The 19777-nt window shown below is 45.5% G+C and overlaps 1 protein-coding gene across 3 annotated transcripts in view; it reads left to right on the top strand.

Annotated features, from left to right (window-relative positions):
* The window catches only part of RDX (radixin), a 109453-nt gene that overhangs the window by 63701 nt on the left and 25975 nt on the right, over window positions 1–19777 (top strand). For all 3 annotated transcript variants that reach the window (XM_069759071.1, XM_069759072.1, XM_069759073.1), the window contains exons 3-8: window positions 913–996; window positions 3466–3561; window positions 8451–8725; window positions 13965–14048; window positions 15205–15351; window positions 17443–17539. In XM_069759071.1, the coding sequence (XP_069615172.1) occupies window positions 913–996; window positions 3466–3561; window positions 8451–8725; window positions 13965–14048; window positions 15205–15351; window positions 17443–17539 (783 nt within the window). The remainder of the gene's footprint in view (window positions 1–912; window positions 997–3465; window positions 3562–8450; window positions 8726–13964; window positions 14049–15204; window positions 15352–17442; window positions 17540–19777) is intronic.

Below are 19777 nucleotides of genomic sequence, written 5' to 3' on the forward strand. Positions count from 1 at the left end.
CTGTGGATGTAGGCATGCGCCCCTACGCTCGTTTCGCTTCAGCTTCCTCGGGCAGAGTTATACATTGGGATGTACAGCACTACACGGGCAGAGGTATACATCGGGGGACTACAGGGCTGCACGGGCAGAGGTATACATCGGGACATACTGCGCTGCACGGGTAGAGGTATACATCGGGACATACTGCGCTGCACGGGCAGAGGTATACATCGGGACATACTGCGCTGCACGGGCAGAGGTATACATCGGGACATACTGCGCTGCACGGGTAGAGGTATACATCGGGACATACTGCGCTGCACGGGTAGAGGTATACATCGGGACATACTGCGCTGCACGGGTAGAGGTATACATCGGGACATACTGCGCTGCACGGGTAGAGGTATACATCGGGACATACTGCGCTGCACGGGCAGAGGTATACATTGGGACGTACAGTGCTGCACGGACAGAGGTATACATCGGGAACGTACAGCGCTGCACGGTCAGAGGTATACATCGGGACGTACAGTGCTGCACGGACAGAGGGATACATCAGAAAGTACAGCGCTGCACGGGCAGTGACTGTGTTCTCCCCTAGTTTGCTCCTCTGCTCTCACTGACAGTGCACTTTTAACCCCATCCTGTATTGCGTGCTGCCGTTGAATATCCATGGCGGGACTATGCCATTCTCAGTGACACAATTTCATGTGACAGCTGATTATGCCGCATCAATCCCATCCTGTTATTTGTCTTGTCTGCCAGCGGTGAAGTCCTGGTACAAACATGACCCGAGCCTGATAATGGGGGACCTGAAGGCATCACTGTCTGGTGCTGGTCTCTGCCTCTGGTCATGGCAGTCCTGCTATCACGCAGCTGAACCTGAGCTTTGAAATTCATCACACTTTTGTTTTTCTTTTTCCTCCTATAAAGATCAACGTGCGGGTCACGACCATGGACGCGGAGTTAGAGTTCGCCATCCAGCCGAATACAACGGGTAAACAGCTGTTTGACCAGGTAATGTGGATACAGTGGGTGCTACAGCCTGCTGCCATTGTGCAGATATCCAGGGAGCAGGGCTGGGCCGTCTCCGCTGAGGCCGGCGTCTGGATTATGGGAACTCCATGAACTATACTACTAGTAAAAGGAGAGATCAGACGAGCAGAATATAACATTTTGGGTATGGTCCGTGCAGTAGATTCTCGCCTCCCTTAGTTTAAGGATATTGGGAACCAGACCTCTTTCGTTCAGCATTTCTAGGTGGGCTAAAACGTAAAGCGTGTTTAGACATTAAACATGGACTCCTTTTTTTATTTTAAGGGATTTTTTTTTTTTTAATTTATTTAAATGCAGGTATTTATTGGCTAAAAATATTGTTTTGTTGAAGGCTATTCACTATTTGCCTTCCTTAGCCTTTGTGGTGCGCGGTCTTTTTATTTATTGATGCGTATTCTTAGGACAAGCTATCAATATCTGATCTGTAGGGTGTGACCATTTTTGTGTTTTTTTTTTTTTTTTTTTCAAATTTAGCTGTTATTTGCTAAGGCCTCCAGGGCTTTTTTTATTGCCTATCCTTAGATCAGTGGCGGTGCAACACCCGTTGTTACCAGCTGCGGCCGAAAGTTCTGTGATGCTGCGGAGCACAGCAGCGCCGTTATTTTTATAGTGGCCGTGGCCGGTACTGCACATCTGCCCCCTACCCTTGTAAATAGGAGGTGTATCTGGCAGTACTCGGCCGCAGCCACTATATAAATAACGGAGCTGCCGTGTTCGCTGATCCTCCGGAACATATGGCCGCCGCTAGTAACCGCTGATCAGCAGCAACACGCCGCCCACTGATCAGATATCGATTGGCTACCAAAGGATGGGCCATAAATAAACCTAGTGGCCAACCCCTTCAGCTAAGAATCAGTGAACTTAACTTGTTCTGAAAGGAGAGTTTTCTGTCTTTTTCTGAGTTCCTTTGCTCTGCTTCATGACCACAGACTACATCAAAGTTGAGCTGAGCTTTCCCATGGTTATAAAGTAGCTGAGAAAAAGACATATAAGACTTACAAAGTCCCCAGGTCACCGGGGTCATGGAAAGCTTTTCATAGACAAATCCGAGTGTTAGCTTACCCTTGAAGTTTAGCTGTCATCACTGGGGGCCGCTGCATAGTTGCAATGTTGCACGGCAGCCATGGAAGTCAGTAGCTGCCGTTATAGTTTTGCAGTGACTTGCCAGGTCCAGGTGTTGTGACCGCACCACCACCATGGGCAGATTTAGGTGCTGGCAGTAAGAGAACGCCTTGTTCCTTTGTCTCCGGGGTCACGGGCCCACCCTCAGGCCTCTGAAGGAAGCGGAGCCCACAGGAGACACGGAAACGGCTGCTCTCGGACACACAGCTCTTCACTGTCATGATCTTGCCATCACGCTTACATGTGATCTGGGCCTGGATTTGCTACTTGTTAGTCCAACCTGAAGCTCTGAGTGTTGTCACATGCTCTCTGGACATGCTGAGAGTTGTAGTTTCACCATGGCTGCAGAGGTTGGCGTCCACTGCTGTATATTCATATGATTCACGTCCAAATATTACGCCATTATTATCAGATCCATTTCAGAAGTGGTAACATCTTCATTCAATATTGTCCTGCTCCATGTATACGTGGACGTCATCCGGCACAATAATGGCAGCCTGTCACCACCTGAACACAAATGTAACTATGCACTTAGCCATCTAGTTTACCTAAAGGGAATCTTCAGGATTTTATATATGCATGTAGCCCTTTCAAAGACCAGTTCCACAATAGCTTGCCATGGGCAGTCCGTTCCTCCAACACAGAGAAATCGGTACGAATTGATATGCAAGTGAGTTTGAGGGGCTATGGTAGATCCGAAACCTGTCGCTTCAGCCCTACCTCCCACCCAGTGCTGCCGCCTCCTGCTTTACTGACAACCTCTTTGCTGTGTGACTTTAGAAAAAAGAAAAAGGAGCCATTGGTCGAGGAGGAGGCAACTTTGGACAGGGAATAGAGCTGGAGTGACAGAGGCTTCAGATCTACAAATAGCTCTTCAGTATAGTTTGCTTATTAATTTCAACACTGATTTTCCGCTACTAGAGCTGGCGCACATGACCATGTTTTCATTCAGAGTGTGATTCGCTGTCTGCAGATGTTTACATTTCCATAGGACGTTCTTGCACCCTCAGTCTTGCCGAGCGTGCACACGTATGGGGAGTGTTGGTGTAGACTTGGGGCATGTTCACATCACGTGCTCACAAGACGTGGTCTGCGCACACCGCCTTAGGTTAATTACCATCCTATGAAATTGGCCCTAATGTGAACGTCTCGCAAAGTCCCAGCAGGGACAAATGCTGATGAGTGATTATCAGCCTCATTATACTGCTGACTATGCGCTGTGTATAACAGAATTATAAGGTTACCAGGATGGTAGACACACTTTGTATTATCACAGATGCTCCATTAACTGTTTCTGTATCTCCCCAGGTGGTGAAAACAGTGGGTCTGAGAGAAGTCTGGTTTTTCGGTCTCCAGTATGTGGACAGCAAGGGTTACTCCACATGGCTGAAGCTCAATAAAAAGGTTTGTTCTCTTCCTCGGCTCCTTTTATCTGTCAGACCCTTTGTTCTGAAATGTCCTTTGATTCAGTGCGTTCGGTCTTCATTGCCTTTTTATTTTTTTTATTTAAAGTGTAATAGATTTATTTTTGGAGCAGCAGCAGGTGGTGAAGATGGGAACATGTGAGGAGCTGGTAACCCGGCTGTTCAGTGCGTTCTCACATCTGTAGTAAGGAGGTGAAGATGGGAACATGTGAGCAACTGGTAACCCGGCTGTTCAGTGGTTCTCACATCTGTAGTAAGGAGGTGAAGATGGGAACATGTGAGGAGCTGGTAACCTGGCTGTTCAGTGCGTTCTCACATCTGTAGTAAGGAGGAGGAGCTGGTAACCTGGCTGTTCAGTGCATTCTCACATCTGTAGTAAGGAGGTGAAGATGGGAACATGTGAGGAGCTGTAACCCAGCTGTTCAGTTCATTCTCACAACTGTAGTAAGGAGGTGAAGATGGGAACATGTGAGGAGCTGGTAACCCGGCTGTTCAGTGCGTTCTCTTATCTGTAGTAAGGAGGTGAAATGGGAACATGTGAGCAGCTGGTAACCCGGCTGTTCAGTGCATTCTCACATCTGTAGTAAGGAGGTGAAGATGGGAACATGTGAGGAGCTGGTAACCCGGCTGTTCAGTTCATTCTCACATCTGTAGTAAGGAGGTGAAGATGGGAACATGTAAGGAGCTGTAACCCGGCTGTTCAGTTCATTCTCACATCTGTAGTAAGGAGGTGAAGATGGGAACATGTGAGGAGCTGGTAACCTGGCTGTTCAGTGCATTCTCACATCTGTAGTAAGGAGGTGAAGATGGGAACATGTGAGGAGCTGGTAACCCGGCTGTTCAGTGCATTCTCGCATCTGTGGTAAGGAGGTGAAGATGGGAACATGTAAGGAGCTGTAACCCGGCTGTTCAGTTCATTCTCACAACTGTAGTAAGGAGGTGAAGATGGGAACATGTGAGCAGCTGGTAACCTGGCTGTTCAGTGGATTCTCACATCTGTAGTAAGGAGGTGAAGATGGGAACATGTGAGCAGCTGGTAACCCGGCTGTTCAGTGCATTCTCACATCTGTAGTAAGGAGGTGAAGATGGGAACATGTGAGGAGCTGGTAACCTGGCTGTTCAGTGCATTCTCACATCTGTAGTAAGGAGGAGGAGCTGGTAACCTGGCTGTTCAGTGCATTCTCACATCTGTAGTAAGGAGGTGAAGATGGGAACATGTGAGGAGCTGGTAACCTGGCTGTTCAGTACGTTCTCACATCTGTAGTAAGGAGGAGGAGCTGGTAACCTGGCTGTTCAGTGCATTCTCACATCTGTAGTAAGGAGGTGAAAATGGGAACATGTAAGGAGCTGTAACCCGGCTGTTCAGTACATTCTCACATCTGTAGTAAGGAGGTGAAGATGGGAACATGTAAGGAGCTGTAACCCGGCTGTTCAGTGCGTTTTCACATCTGTGGTAAGGAGGTGAAGATGGGAACATGTGAGCAGCTGGTAACCTGGCTGTTCAGTACGTTCTCACATCTGTAGTAAGGAGGAGGAGCTGGTAACCCGGCTGTTCAGTGCATTCTCACATCTGTAGTAAGGAGGTGAAGATGGGAAGCCGTGGGGACATGGAGCTGCGGGGACTAGAACATTTTTTTGAGCACGACGAAGACACTAAGTAAGTACCAAGCATTACTAATGACTTACTCACAGCCAAAGCTAACAGACAGTTCTCTATCCTCCTTCTTGAACTGTCCTCTGCTTTCGACACAGTCGATCACTGCCTACTGCTACAGATTCTTTCTTCCCTTGGCATCAAAGACCTTGCTCTGTCCTGGATTGCTTCATACCTTTCCGACCGCACATTTAGCGTTTCCCACTCCCACACCACCTCCTCATCCCGCCCCCTCTCTGTTGGAGTCCCTCAAGGCTCTGTCCTAGGGCCCCTACTTTTTTCCATCTATACTCTTGGCCTAGGACAACTCATAAAGTCCCATGGCTTCCAGTACCACCTGTATGCGGACGACACTCAGATCTACCTCTCTGACCCAGATGTCACCTCTCTGCTGTCCAGAATCCCGAAGTGTCTGTCAGCCATATCCTCCTCCTTCACCTCTCGCTTCCTAAAACTCAATGTAGACAAAACCGAACTCATCATCTTTCCCCCATCTCACGTATCCCCCCTACCTGACCTATCTATTATGGTAAACGGCATCACGCTCTCTCCCGCACCTGAAATCCGCTGCCTCGGGGTAACTTTCGACTCTGCCCTGCCCTTCAAACCACACATCCAAACTCTTGCCACCTCCTGTCGCCTCCAACTCAAAAATATTGCCAGAATCCGTTCCTTCCTCAGCCCACAATCTACCCAAACTCTTGTGCATGCCCTCATCTCCCACCTCGACTACTGCAACACCCTCCTCTGTGGCCTCCCCGCTAACTCCCTTGCACCACTACAGTCTGTCCTCAACTCTGCTGCTCGGCTAATCCACCTCTCTCCTCGCTACTCCCCTGCTTCTCCTCTCTGCAAATCCCTCCACTGGCTCCCCATTCCCCAACGAATCCAGTTCAAACTACTAACACTGACCTACAAAGCCATCCACAACCTGTCTCCTCCATATATCTGAACTAATCTCCCGATATCTTCCCTCACGTAATCTCCGATCCTCCCAAGACCTCCTACTCTCCTCCACACTTATTCGTTCCTCACACAACCGCCTCCAAGATTTCTCCCGAATATCCCCCATTCTCTGGCATTCCACGCCTCAACGTCCGATTATCCACCACTCTCGGCTCCTTCAGACGGAACCTGAAAACCCATCTCTTCAAGAAAGCCTACAGCCTGCAATAACCATTCTGCCGCCTCACCATCGCCAGAGCCACCGCCTCGCCATCGCCAGAGCCGCCACCTCGCCATCGCCAGAGCCTCGCCCCTACCTTCTGCCTCTTCCCCACTATCCCATAGAATGTAAGTCCGCAAGGACAGGGTCCTCTCCCCTCTGCACCAGTCTGTCAATGTAAACCTGCTTACTGTAATCGATATCTATAACCCTGTATGTAACTCCTTTCTCATGTACAGCACCATGGAATTAATGGTGCTATATAAATAATAATAATAATAAATAATAATAATGCTCGGATAACAACTTTTCGGAGCGTGTGCGCTCATCACTAGTCAGTGTCTCTCCTTGTGTGCAGGCACTGCATGACCTTGGGTATCCATGGCTGCGTCCACTGATGGAGTGACAGGTAGTTACTAGTGGTCGTAACCATGATGGTATTGAGTCTGAATTCTGCTAGGCCTTTTTGTGCCTTTTCGGTTACCTATTCTGTCTAGTGTCACCTCGGGGTAGTTACGATCAACCTGTGGAGTGGAAAACCCTTCTAAAAGGACTTTTGGTTCTACTGGTTATGGAGGATGCAGTGCCGGTCTCATGGCTATAGCAGGACTGGCACTGAGAGCTCCTGGGCCACAGTCCCTGCCAGTCATTCTGTTCCAGTAATTCACTTTGGGGTAACATGTTTGCGTGCTGCACTCGCTCCGCTGTCAGGTAGCGTATTAGTCAGGAAATCATTCTATTTATCATGTCCACCAGCAACAGCCGGACCGCTCTGAGCCTTGGCGTGTACAACACCCTGGGGCGCACAGATGTCTGCAAACTAAATTAGCATATCTTAATTGCAGTGCACAAATCGTTATCCATGCTGCAGACCATCTCCATCCATGATTGGTTATAGGTATCCAGCATTTCTTCAGGTTCCTCATCAATCACTCATTTCTTATTGCAGGGTGTACAAGGCGGCATCCTAATCCTGAGCGGTGTGCTGAGCCCTCCCCTACAGCCGCTGATTCGTGGCTTTCTCCCTATTACTGTGGGCTTGCCTGCGGCTTATGAATACTGAGGACTCCACGGCACGTCCCAGAGGACTCTTAGCTCATTTTGCCCAGCGCTATTGTCTGGATGTCTGACTCAGATAGGGAAGAATAACCATGGGGACAGATTCCATTAAAGGAAAACTTTGAGCCTAAAGGCCCCTTCACATTAAGCGACACCGACAACGATCCGGATCGCTGCAGCGTCGCTGGAGAGCTGTCACATAGACAGCTCTCCAGCGACCAACGATCCCGAGGTCCCCGGTAACCAGGGTAAACATCGGGTTACTAAGCGCAGAGCCGCGCTTAGTAACCCGATGTTTACCCTGGTTACCAGCGTAAAAGTAAAAAAAAACAAACACTACATACTTACCTACCGCTGTCTGTCCCCGGCGCTGTGCTTCTCTGTACTCCTCCTGCACTGGCTGTGAGCACAGCGGCCGGAAAGCAGAGCGGTGACGTCACTGCTCTGCTTTCCGGCTGACCGACGCTCACAGCCAGTGCAGGAGGAGTGCAGAGAAGCAGAGCGCCGGGGACATACAGCGGTAGGTAAGTATGTAGTGTTTGTTTTTTTTTTTACTTTTACGCTGGTAACCAGGGTAAACATCAGGTTACTAAGCGCGGCCCTGCGCTTAGTAACCCGATGTTTACCCTGGTTACCAGTGAAGACATCTCTGGATCGGTGTCACACACGCCGATCCAGCGATGTCTGCAGGGAGTCCAACGACGAAATAAAGTTCTGGACTTTCCTCAGCGACCAACGATCTCCCAGCAGGGGCCTGATCGTTGGTCACTGTCACACAGAACGATTTCAATAACGATATCGTTGCTACGTCACAAAAAGCAACGATATCGTTAACGATATCGTTATGTGTGAAGGTACCTTTATAGAGGAAAGTAGTTTGACAGCTTTGTGCTGAGGTTCTGATCAGACCATCACGATCTTGAGCCCCTGACATGTAAATATTTTTTATAAAATCCCCCATTTCTGTTTCATAATCCCCTCTGTTTTTCAGGTTACACAGCAGGATGTCAGGAAAGAAAACCCTCTACAGTTCAAGTTCCGAGCAAAGTTTTTCCCGGAAGATGTCTCCGAAGAGTTAATCCAGGAGATAACACAGAGACTCTTCTTTCTGCAAGTTAAAGAAGCAATATTAAATGACGAAATATACTGTCCCCCAGAGACGGCCGTCCTGCTGGCGTCCTATGCTGTGCAGGCCAAGTATGGAGACTACAGCAAAGACGTCCACAAGCCGGGTTACCTGGCCAATGACCGCCTGCTCCCTCAGCGGTAAGTAAGGGGAAGCGCGGACCAACATAATGCCATCTAATAGTGGGCTTCTAATGAATGGACAGGCCTGGCTGGCATTTCTCTTGTTCTGGAGTATTGATTCTTCTCCGAGAATGTAGTCTGTAAATACATGACCTGCTTTGGTGAAATAAGGGATTTGCGCTTCTTTTTCTCCAAGGCTGCAGACAATGGCTCCAGGTAACTAGCACAGATTAGAGTTCCATATGTGAAGCAGTTCAGCTGCTTAAATGAGTCACTCCCGTTTGTCCCTATATCATTCTGGTATCTAATTTTTCAGTTTTAACTCCTTCAACCATTGACATACTTCTACGTCAAAAGTCATGTCACTGCCCTTAACGCAGGTTTGTACTCCATGCCTGCATCATTCCTTGCACATGACTAATTTAATCAGCCATCATGTGCCTTTAACAGCTGCAGATGGAGGGGCTGTTAAAGGCACATGATGGCTGTAAATCCCATTCTTAATCTGTGACGGCGGCATTTAACACATGCCGGCAGTGGGGCACGTCATTCTACGCCCGCATCGGCGCTCCTGTGATGTGATCATGGGGAGCCGATTGGTTGTCATGACTGATGAAGACCTCCATGCCTGTTATTACAATCCTCCAGTGAAATTCAGCCTGTGGCCGGCGTTCTTAGAAGAGCGTGACTTTTCACTACACTAAGCTGTGCTGGTGCACAAGTGATCAGATTGCAGCTTCAAGTCCCCCGAGGGAACTATTAAATCCAGTAACAAGTTTAAGCCTTTTCCAACCAGGTCGCCTGGTACTTATTGACCTTGGACGTATGGATACGTCCTGGCGATTTTGCGCTCCCAGATGCTGTGCGCTCGATCTTCGCCTGGTGTTAGCTGATTCTGACAGCTGGCACTTGGTAATCAGTGCCAGGAGCGATCCCGCACTGCTCCCGGCACTTTAACCCCCTAAATGCTGCTATTGAACTTGATTAAAAACCAAAAACGCATGGGCTACTTGCACAGTGAACAAGTCTGTAGAAACCTGTTCACACCACCAAAGAACTTGAAGACACAAAAGCGCACAGCGAGGTCAAAAATACTCTGTTGTAAAAAAGTCACAGTAAATAAGCAAGTGCTAGTCAAAAAATGAAAAAATACAGGGTATTTAGTGAATACGTTTTTTTGCAAAAAAAAAGTATGTTAAGCTGCTCCACCAATCACCAAGGTATACCCTAGAGCAGCTCTATTATGGGTATACCTTGGCGATTGGTGGAGCAGCTTAACATACTTTTTTTTTTTGCAAAAAAATGTATTAACTAAATACCCTGTATTTTTTCATTTTTTGACTAGCACTTGCTTATTTACTGTGACTTTTTTTACAACAGACTATTTTTTGACCTCTCTGTGCGCTTTTGTGTCTTATTGAACTTGATTGCAGCATTTTGGGAGCAAGCAGATTGGAGAAAGGCCCTCTGCCCTTGGATCTGAGACCCCGTCACGCAGGTCTGGCGTCAGCACCTGGGCAAGTGCCGGGGCCCTGAGCAGGCAGGGGGCCCCACTTGCCATCCGGGACACTGGCGTGCTATAGTGCAGGCCCCCGCCAGTGGACCCCCCGCCTGCTCCGGGCCCTGGCACTTGCGATACTTAGACTACTTTCACACTAGCGTCGTTTTCAATACGTCGCAATGCGTCGTTTAGGGGAAAAAACGTATCCTGCAAAGTAGTCTGCAGGATGCGTTTTTTCCCCATAGACTAACATCTGCGACGCATTGAGACACGTCGCAACCGTCGTGCGACGGTTGCGCTGTGTTGTGGCAGACCGTCGGCAGCAAAAAACGTTACATGTAGCGTTTTTTGCTGCCGACGATCTGCCATTTCTGACAGCGCATGCGTGGCCGGAACTCCGCCCCCACCTCCCCGCACCTCACAATGGGGCAGCAGATGCGCTGGAAAAATGCATCCGCTGCACCTGTTGTGCTTCGCATTCACTGCTAGCGTCGGTACGTCGGCCCGACGCACTGCGACAGGCCGAGTACGACGCTAGTGTGAAAGTAGCCTTACCTCTCCCAGTTCCAGCGCTGCAGCTTCTTCCATCCTCTGACGGTGACGTTCAGCTCAGAGGGCAGCATGACGTCACGAGTGCACGGCCTCTGCCTGAGCAGTCGCAGCACAGAGAGCAGGAAGATGCCGACGGTGAGAAGTCCAGAGCAGACGAGCATCAAGCAACGAGAGGTGAGTACTTCATATTTTTTATTTTTTTTAATATTTGGAGCAGTATATGGAGATCATCAGAAGGGGACCATATATGGAGCATTATATGGGGCTAATTCTATATGGAGTATCTTATGGGGCCAATAATATAGGGAGCGTCTTATGAAGCCAATTCTATAGGGAGCATTATACGGGGCCAATTTAATATGGAGCCAATTTAATATGAAGCATCTTTTTGGGCCAGTTCAATATGGAGCAGTATATGGGGCCAATAATATGTGAAGCATCTTATGGGACTAATTATATATGGAGCATTTTATATGGCCAATTATACAGTATATGGAGCATTATATGGGGCCCATTATACATGGAGCATCTTATGGGGCCAATTATTTTTGGAGCGTTATATGGGGCCCATTCTGTATGGAGCATCATATGGGACTCAGTATACTGTATGGTGCCGATCATATACTGTATGGAGCATTATATGTGGCTCACTATACTGTATGGCGCGTTATATGGGGTCAATTCCGTATGGAGCAATATATGCGGCTCATTCTGTATGGAGCACTCTGTGGTGCCCATTATACTGTATGGAGCATTATCTGAGGCTCATTATTCTGTATGGAGCATAATATTGGGCTCATTATTCTGTTTGGAGCAATATATGGGGCTCATTATTCTGTATAGAGGACTATACTGTCCGGTTTCTGAGCAAATGTAGAATGCACAATAGATATCACTCATGTAATGTAAGAAGTAAGTGAAATCTTTGGCATTGTACTATACCTAGATTTCTCTGCCGTATCGGTGCATTATGAATTGTGGGATGTGTTAAAGGGGCCCACCAGGACTCTTTCGCCCAGGGCCCATGAAAACCTGGAGCCGGCCCTGCCGACACGTCATTGCGGGGTCCCGATCGTTGCCATGGTGAACCCTATGTTATATGGATAAGTTATAGCTCTCAGAAGAAAGAGATGCAAAAATAACTATTTTTTCTACGTTTTTACTCTGTAAAAGCACCAAAACATAAACTAAGTAAATGTGGTATCTCTGTTATCATACTGACCCGAAGAATTATCAATTTTACCACACGCGGAACGACATAAAAAAAGCCATAAAAACAATTTCTGAATTGCTAGTTTATGTTCATTCTGCCTCCCAAAAATCGGAATAGAAAGTGATAAAAAAATGTCATGTGCCCGAAAATGAAACCAATAAATCCATCTACTCGACCTGCAAAAAAGAAGCTGCACATGACTGTCGGCCGAAATATGGAAACATTATGCCCTCTAAATATAGCTATGCAAAAATTAGTTTTTGCAAGAAAAAAAAAAAAAGCGTCTTTTAGTGTTTGACAGCAGCCAGACATAAAAACCCCGATATATGAATCTGCTATCGCTGATGTCACACTGACCCAAAGAATACCGCCGCCTAATCACTTACACTGCACAAGAAAAAAAACGCTGACAGCGGCATTTAGCGCTTTCGGCCATCGGGCTGGAAATTAGCGCATTGCTGACCCCCGTCAAATGATCGGGTGTCAATGATGTGTCGGCATAACAACCAGAGGTCTATTGAAGACCTCTATGGTGGTTGATGCCAGATTGCTGTGAGCGCCACCCTGTGGTCATAGCAATGCAGCAATTCTACTACATAGGAGTGATCTGAGGTTCGCTCCTATGTAGCAGAGCCAATCAGGCTATGTCAGTTTCTAGCCTCCCATGGAGGCTATTGAAGCATGCCTAAAGTAAAAAAAAAAAAAAAGAAGGGGGGGGGGGGGGGGGGAATATATAAAAGTTTAAATCCCCCCCCCCCCCCCCCCCCTTCTCTCCATTCGAAATAAAACAATAAAAAAATAAAGAATACACACATTTGGTATCTCCGTGTTCACAATCGCCTGATCTATCAATAAATATAAGGATTAACCTGATCGCTAAACAGCGCAGCAAGAAAAAAATTCTATACTTCAGAATTACGTTTTTTTGGTCGCCGCAACATTGCATTAAAATGCAATAACAGGCGATCAAAAGAACGTATCTGCAAAGTTTGGAGCTTTTTTCACCACTTAGATAAGAGAGAACCCAGACATGTTAGGTGTCTATGAACTCATAATGACCTGGAGAATCACAATGGCAGGTCAGTTTTAGCATTTAGTGAACCTAGCAAAAAAAGCCAAACAAAAAAATCAGTGTGGCATTGCACTTTTTTTTTTTTTTTGCAATTTCACCGCACTTAGAATTTTTTTTCCCCATTTTCTAGTACACGATATGCTAATAAAACTAATGATGTTGTTCAAAAGTTCAACTCGTCCCGCAAAAAAATAAGCCCTCACATGGCCATAGTAATGGAAAAATAAAAAAGTTATGGCTCTGGGAAGGAGGGGAGCAAAAAACGAAAAAAAAAAAATGAAAATACCCCTGGTCATGAAGGGGTTAAAAAAAAAATTTGTTGGAAAAATGAGAAATCGCTGGTCAACTTTTAACCCTTATAACTTTGTAACAAAAAAAATGTATTTATAAAATTGTGCTGATGTAAAGTAGACACGTGGGAAATGTTAACTATGTTGTGACATAACTCTGATTTGAGGCGACACAAGCAGAGATTTTTTTTTTATGGGATAGTTCCAATTTTGTTTTAACCACTTAAGTAATTAAAATAAGAAAAAAAAAATCTTCATGATGAGCCTATGGTTGAGAGATGCCTCCAGAAAAAAAAAAGCAAAGGCCATGGTGCTCTCAAAGACCTTTGCATTCACCTGAAATGCTAATTTGGAAGAAAAAAAATGATTGTGGTTCTGAAATTAAATTAAAACCCAGTGCCATATGGATGTTTATCGTCCTGCGCTGATGACGGGCAGGTGGCGGTATCTTTGATTGCAGCACCGGTGCAGAACAATCACTGTAGTATTCTATGCGCAGATGATATTGCTTTACATTCAATATGTCGCCTCTGCCCGCAGCTTGTACTCCGCTAATATTCAGACCTCTGGGAATTTCTTGCTTTGATCTATGTGTGCTCATTTATCGGTGTTTCTTTCATTTTCCTCAGGGTTTTGGAACAACACAAATTAACGAAAGAACAATGGGAAGAAAGAATACAAACCTGGCATGAAGAGCACAGGAGCATGTTAAGGTACTGCGCGCAGTGCAACTACGAAACTTGTGCTCCAGGCAATAATCGGGAACAAATGTTCATACAGGCGAGCGTCACCCTGTGACAAAAGTGGTTAAAGACTCCGCTTCACTTTTTCTGCTTTTCCTTAAATGGGTTGTCTGACCTTGGTCTGCTGCGCCCTGTTAGGATTCTCCTTTGTTTTCGGAGGGCGCGTGACCCCAAGTATATAATTTGAACACGTCTGCATGCTCCCAGCACCAGAGAATTCACACAGTGACTGCAGACTTGTAGTCTAAGGGTACCGTCACACAGTGGCACTTTTGTCGCTACGACGGTACGATTCGTGACGTTCCAGCGATATCCATACGATATCGCTGTGTCTGACACGCAGCAGCGATCAGGGATCCTGCTGAGAATCGTACGTCGTAGCAGATCGTTTGGAACATTCTTTCGTCGCTGGATCTCCCGCTGTCATCGCTAGATCGGTGTGTGTGACACCGATCTAGCGATGCGTTCGCTTGTAACCAGGGTAAACATCGGGTTACTAAGCGCAGGACCGCGCTTAGTAACCCGATGTTTACCCTGGTTACCAGCGTAAATGTAAAAAAAAAAAACTATAAAACTGTACTATAACCCATACAATTAACGCTGCCAAAAAAAAAGACACATAAAAATGCAGCTACCTTATTTCATTATTTCAAAGTTAATAATATTAAGTACAAACTAAGATCCCAGTTCACTTTTTTCTATCTAGTTGATTTTTTTCACCTGCTTTTCACTTGAGCCTAATTCTTCTTTTAATTTGCATCTTTTGGAAAGTCTATATTATGTGTTTGCCTGTTTTGTTTTTTTTCCTCGTGTTTGCCCTTATGCGCGGAGTTTGGGGTTCCCACATGTTTTCAACTGTTATAATAATTGTGGCCTATCAGAAAGTCAAAGACCTTGTCTCCAGTCCACCCAGAGTTGTTTTATGTATGCCAGCTATTTTTGCACCATTTTGTGAAACTTGTGACATTTTACACTGAAAGGTCGCAAAACGGGTCCAAGACAAATATAAAGAGCAGTTTTTACTTTGTGCAATATTCCTAGCTAGGAATGGGACTAAAAAGTGACGTAACAAAATATTAACCCCAAATGATGAATCGGCGTCTTTTTGTTTTTATTCTCTCTGCAGGGAAGACTCTATGATGGAGTATCTGAAGATTGCGCAGGATCTTGAGATGTACGGGGTCAATTACTTTGAAATAAAAAATAAAAAAGGGACTGAACTTTGGCTCGGTGTTGACGCCTTAGGACTTAATATTTATGAACACGATGACAAGTAAGTATGTGCGGTAGTTTATTACTTTGCTCTTTCACGTTGTACATATAATGTTGATTATTTTCCTATGGATGTAATATTCAGGTTCTGTTCACGCTTCTACGTGTCATGTTTTTTTTACACATTTGGCGTAGGGAATTTTTCGGCAGCAGGGGTGAAACTACAATAGGTTTGGAATCGCACCCGGGACCTGGAGACTAGGGGGACCCCAAAGATCCCTTTGGCCCATATGAACAGACTATATTCTTCTTCTGGGGTTTGTTGGAAACCCACTGTATATTTTGCAGACTTGTGTCCATACGTCATCATGCACCCATTGTATACCAAAAGTACCCTGTATACAAGTTATTTAAGAGGGGGGGAAAAAAAACTAGGCGTCTGACCGAGCTGTGTCGATAGTCATACTGTGGGGTACATTTTTCTCCTTGTTAATGTTGGCAGACTTGTAGGCCATGCAATACTTCTCTGGGAAAAAAACTAAAGGGTCAGTAATGACTTTTAGGATTGCTGCATCCCATAAGAAGTTCAGTCTCCCTCTCTGAAGAGGCTTGTCACATAATAGGGCAAGTGTAAGAAATGTAAAAACCAGCTTGGATAACAAGATATATATATATATGCACTTCTGTGTGTGGCTGAGATGCCTGTTGGACGAATGTCAACAAGCCATCTATTTTGTATGGCAGGCTGCAGAAACCCACCGATCTGATATTGATGACCTTTCCTGAGAATAGGTCATCTGTATAAAAATGTTGCATTGATACTGCATGATTATGAATTGCTCTTTTTTGGTGTGCACAAAGTTCCATTTTCTGTCTGTGTAGACATGTGCTGCCGAGAACAGCGGCAAATACACACACAAATGTTAGAGATCATTTAGTGCTCACCTGAAGCTGGATTGCCCTGTGTAAAACTTGGCATTAAACTACTTCCCATAGCTAACATTTTTTTGTAATTTCATCCCATTTAAATGTTTGTGACAAAAAAAGAACAAACTGAGATAACGTATACATATCTGGCAGTAGATCCGATTCCAGTACAGGATCCGTTCAGTCTAATGACTTTGTTGTGCCTCCTTTTCAGTTGTAATCCACTTAGCTGGATCAAAAAAAATGTAGTCTGCACAGCCATGTTAACTGGGGGAAAAAACTAAAACTGGATCTTTTTTATTTATTCATTTTAATTTTGCCAATTTTTTTTTTTTTTTTTTTTTTTTTAAATATTGAAGTGTTTTGGGAGATGGATCAAAACGGATGGTCATCCATTATCAGATCCATTGGGGTGTTTATTAGGGATGAGCGAATATGTTCAGAAAAAGATTGCCGAATCCGAATGTGCCATATTTGTACCATATTCGTGCCGAGTTTATGTTTGATGATCGGTTCCGAACATATTCGTTCTTCTCTACTTCCATTGCCTCCACTGACATTCAGCGAATATTAAATAAACAATATTCGGCGCTGATCACAATCTGAACCAAACTTTGAAATATGTGTTGAACTCTAGTGCTCCTAGACACCTCTAATAAAATCTGATCCTTCACAAATGGGACAAAAAACAGGGCAAAATGGAAACCAAAGCGTGCATTCATTTCTAAGTGATCTACCTTTTTATTTTTTTTTATTTTTTTTTATTCTACATTTGACAACTGGACATGTAAACAGAGCATTACCTGTCAGCACCTCAGCCCCTTCACTTTTAGGATTTTCAGGGACCCCACCAATCATAAATTTACCATATAGTTGTCATTCTTTGATAGGTATTCCTCTTTAATTAAAATGGCCGCTTCGGTTCATTATCTGGAGGCTTCAGACGCTTTTTACTGACCAGTTACCGACATCTACGCAATAACTAGCGGGAATGAAGGTGACTACATGACACATTCAGGGACTTTGGTCTTTAATTTGATGCTGCTGTGATTTCCTAAATGTCATGCTTGACACGTCCGGTGCTTACATGTTCTTACAATTCTCTGTCCCCAGTATCGTGGAAAGGTGATTCTCTGTGTAATTTACTTTGGCGTCCCGCATCCTGTTCTGCCGCACAAATGTAATGTCATCTCGCTGTAAATATCTTTCTCTTCGCTTTCCTTAGGTTGACACCTAAGATTGGATTTCCTTGGAGTGAAATCAGAAACATCTCATTTAACGACAAAAAGTTTGTTATAAAACCAATCGACAAAAAAGCTCCGGTAAGAGCAATTCGCTGGAAGTTATGTCACTGCTAACGTTTTCTGCTCAGGGCGATTAATCTACCGTTTGGGGCTTTTCAGAACAGCTTGTTCCCTTTTCATCCTCGGCTTAAGTCTCCTCCGGTGCACAGAATAGCTGTTGTGTAAAAATGTAAGCCAAGTCATATTCCCAACTTGCCTGAGATACGACCTAAAGAAAAGAGATGTGAAATGCAGGAGCGCTCATCTGTTCCTGTGCTGCATACTGGGTTCATCCTAAAATCAGCCTCCTTTTTTCATGTTATGTAGCCTAATGCACTAAATATACATTGTATGAGAGATATGTATTAATATCTCTAATTGTGTATACCGTATATACTCGAGTATAAGCTGAAATTTTCAGCCCATTTTTTAGGCTGAAAGTGCCCCTCACAGCTTATACTCGTGTCATTGTCCCAGGGGGTCGGCGGGGGAGCGGCAGCTGTCCATCATGCTCACCTGCTCTCTGCGCGTCTCTGCACATCCCTTCTTCTCCCCGCAGCTCTTCCTGTGTTCAGTGGTCACATGGTACCGCTCATTAAAATAATTAATGTGGAGCGCATATTCATTACTTTAATGAGCAGTACCAGTGACCGCTGAACACAGGAACAAGCTGCCGGCATCAGAGACCATTGCATCGGATGACCTAGGACAGCTCCGGGAGGGTGAGTATGACGTGGGAGGGTGAGCATTGCGATATTCACCTGTCCCTGTTCCACTGCCGCGCGCCGCTCAGTCTTCCGCGTGCTCTGGCTGTAACGTTCAGGTCAGAGGGCACAATGACGTGTTTAGTGTGCGCGCCGCCCTCTGCCTGAACGGTCACTGCAGAGACCCGGAAGACAGAGCGGCTCCCGGCGGTGGAACGAGGACAGGTGAACATCGCTATTGTTGGTGTCCCCGCCTGTTCAGGACAAGAGGTGAGTATTAGTGATGAGCGAATATACTTGTTGCTCGGGTTTTCCCCGAGCACGCTCCGGTGATCTCAGAGTATTTTTTAGTGTTTGGAGATTGTTTTCGTCGCGGCAGCTGAATGATTTTCAGCTACTAGCCAGGCTGAGTACATGTGGGGATTCCCTAGCAACCAGGCAACCCCCACATGTACTCAGCCTGGCTAATAGCTGTAAATCATGCAGCTGAGGTGATGAAAACTAAATCACCAAACACTAACAAATACTCGGAGAACACCCGAGCGTGCTCTGGGAAAACCCGAGCAACAAGTATATTCGCATATCACTAGTGAGTATGTAAATTTTTTTTTTTTTTTTAATCACTGCATGTTTCTATGGAGCATTTTTCAGCCTTTGTGCAGCATTATATGGGGCATATTTTTGTATGAAGCATCTTATGTGGCCCATCATAAACTTTATGGAGCATTATATGGTGCTCTTGATTCAATATGGATATTCAAAAACACTTAACCTACTGATGTCTCAATTAATTTTACTTTTATTGGTATGTATTTTTATTTTTGAATGTTACCTGTAGCTGCTGCATTTTCCACCCTAGGCTTATACTCGAGTCATTAAGTTTTCCCAGTTTTTTTTTGTGGCAAAATTAGGGTTCTCTGCTTATACTTGAGTATATACGGTACACTGCTGAAACAAATAAAGTGAACGCTTAGGCTACTTTCACACTTGTGTCGTTTGGCCTCCATCGCAATGCGTCGTTTTGGAGAAAAAACGCATCCTTCAAAGTTGCCCACAGGATGCTTTTTTCCTCCATAGACTTGTATTACCGTCGCATCGCGACGTATGGACACACGTTCCATACATCGTGCACTGGATGCGTCGGTATTTAGCGGACCGTCGTAGCGAAAAAACGTTCAAGGGGACTATTTTTGTACGTCGGGTCCTGCATTTTGAACTGCGTAGGCGTGGCCGGTACTCCACCTCCTCCTCCCTGGGACTTCATAATGGGCGTGTTGAAACACTGCGTCCGCTGCCCACGTTGTGCAAAAAATCACCACTGTCCATCGGTACGTTGCGCCGACACTTTGTGACAGCCCCGTACCGACGGATGTGTGAAAGAAGCCTTAAACAACACAATGTTAACTCAAAGTCAATCATACTTCTGTGAAATTAGCCTGTCCAGTTATGAAGCAACACTGATTGTGAATCAATTTCTCCTGCTGTTGTGCAAAAGGAACAGACAACAGGTAGAAATGATCGGCAATTATCAAGACGACACATATAAAGAAGTGCTTCTGCAGGGGGTAACCAC

The sequence above is a fragment of the Ranitomeya imitator genome, chromosome 3, assembly GCF_032444005.1.
Source record: "Ranitomeya imitator isolate aRanImi1 chromosome 3, aRanImi1.pri, whole genome shotgun sequence".
NCBI classification, from domain to species: domain Eukaryota; kingdom Metazoa; phylum Chordata; class Amphibia; order Anura; family Dendrobatidae; genus Ranitomeya; species Ranitomeya imitator.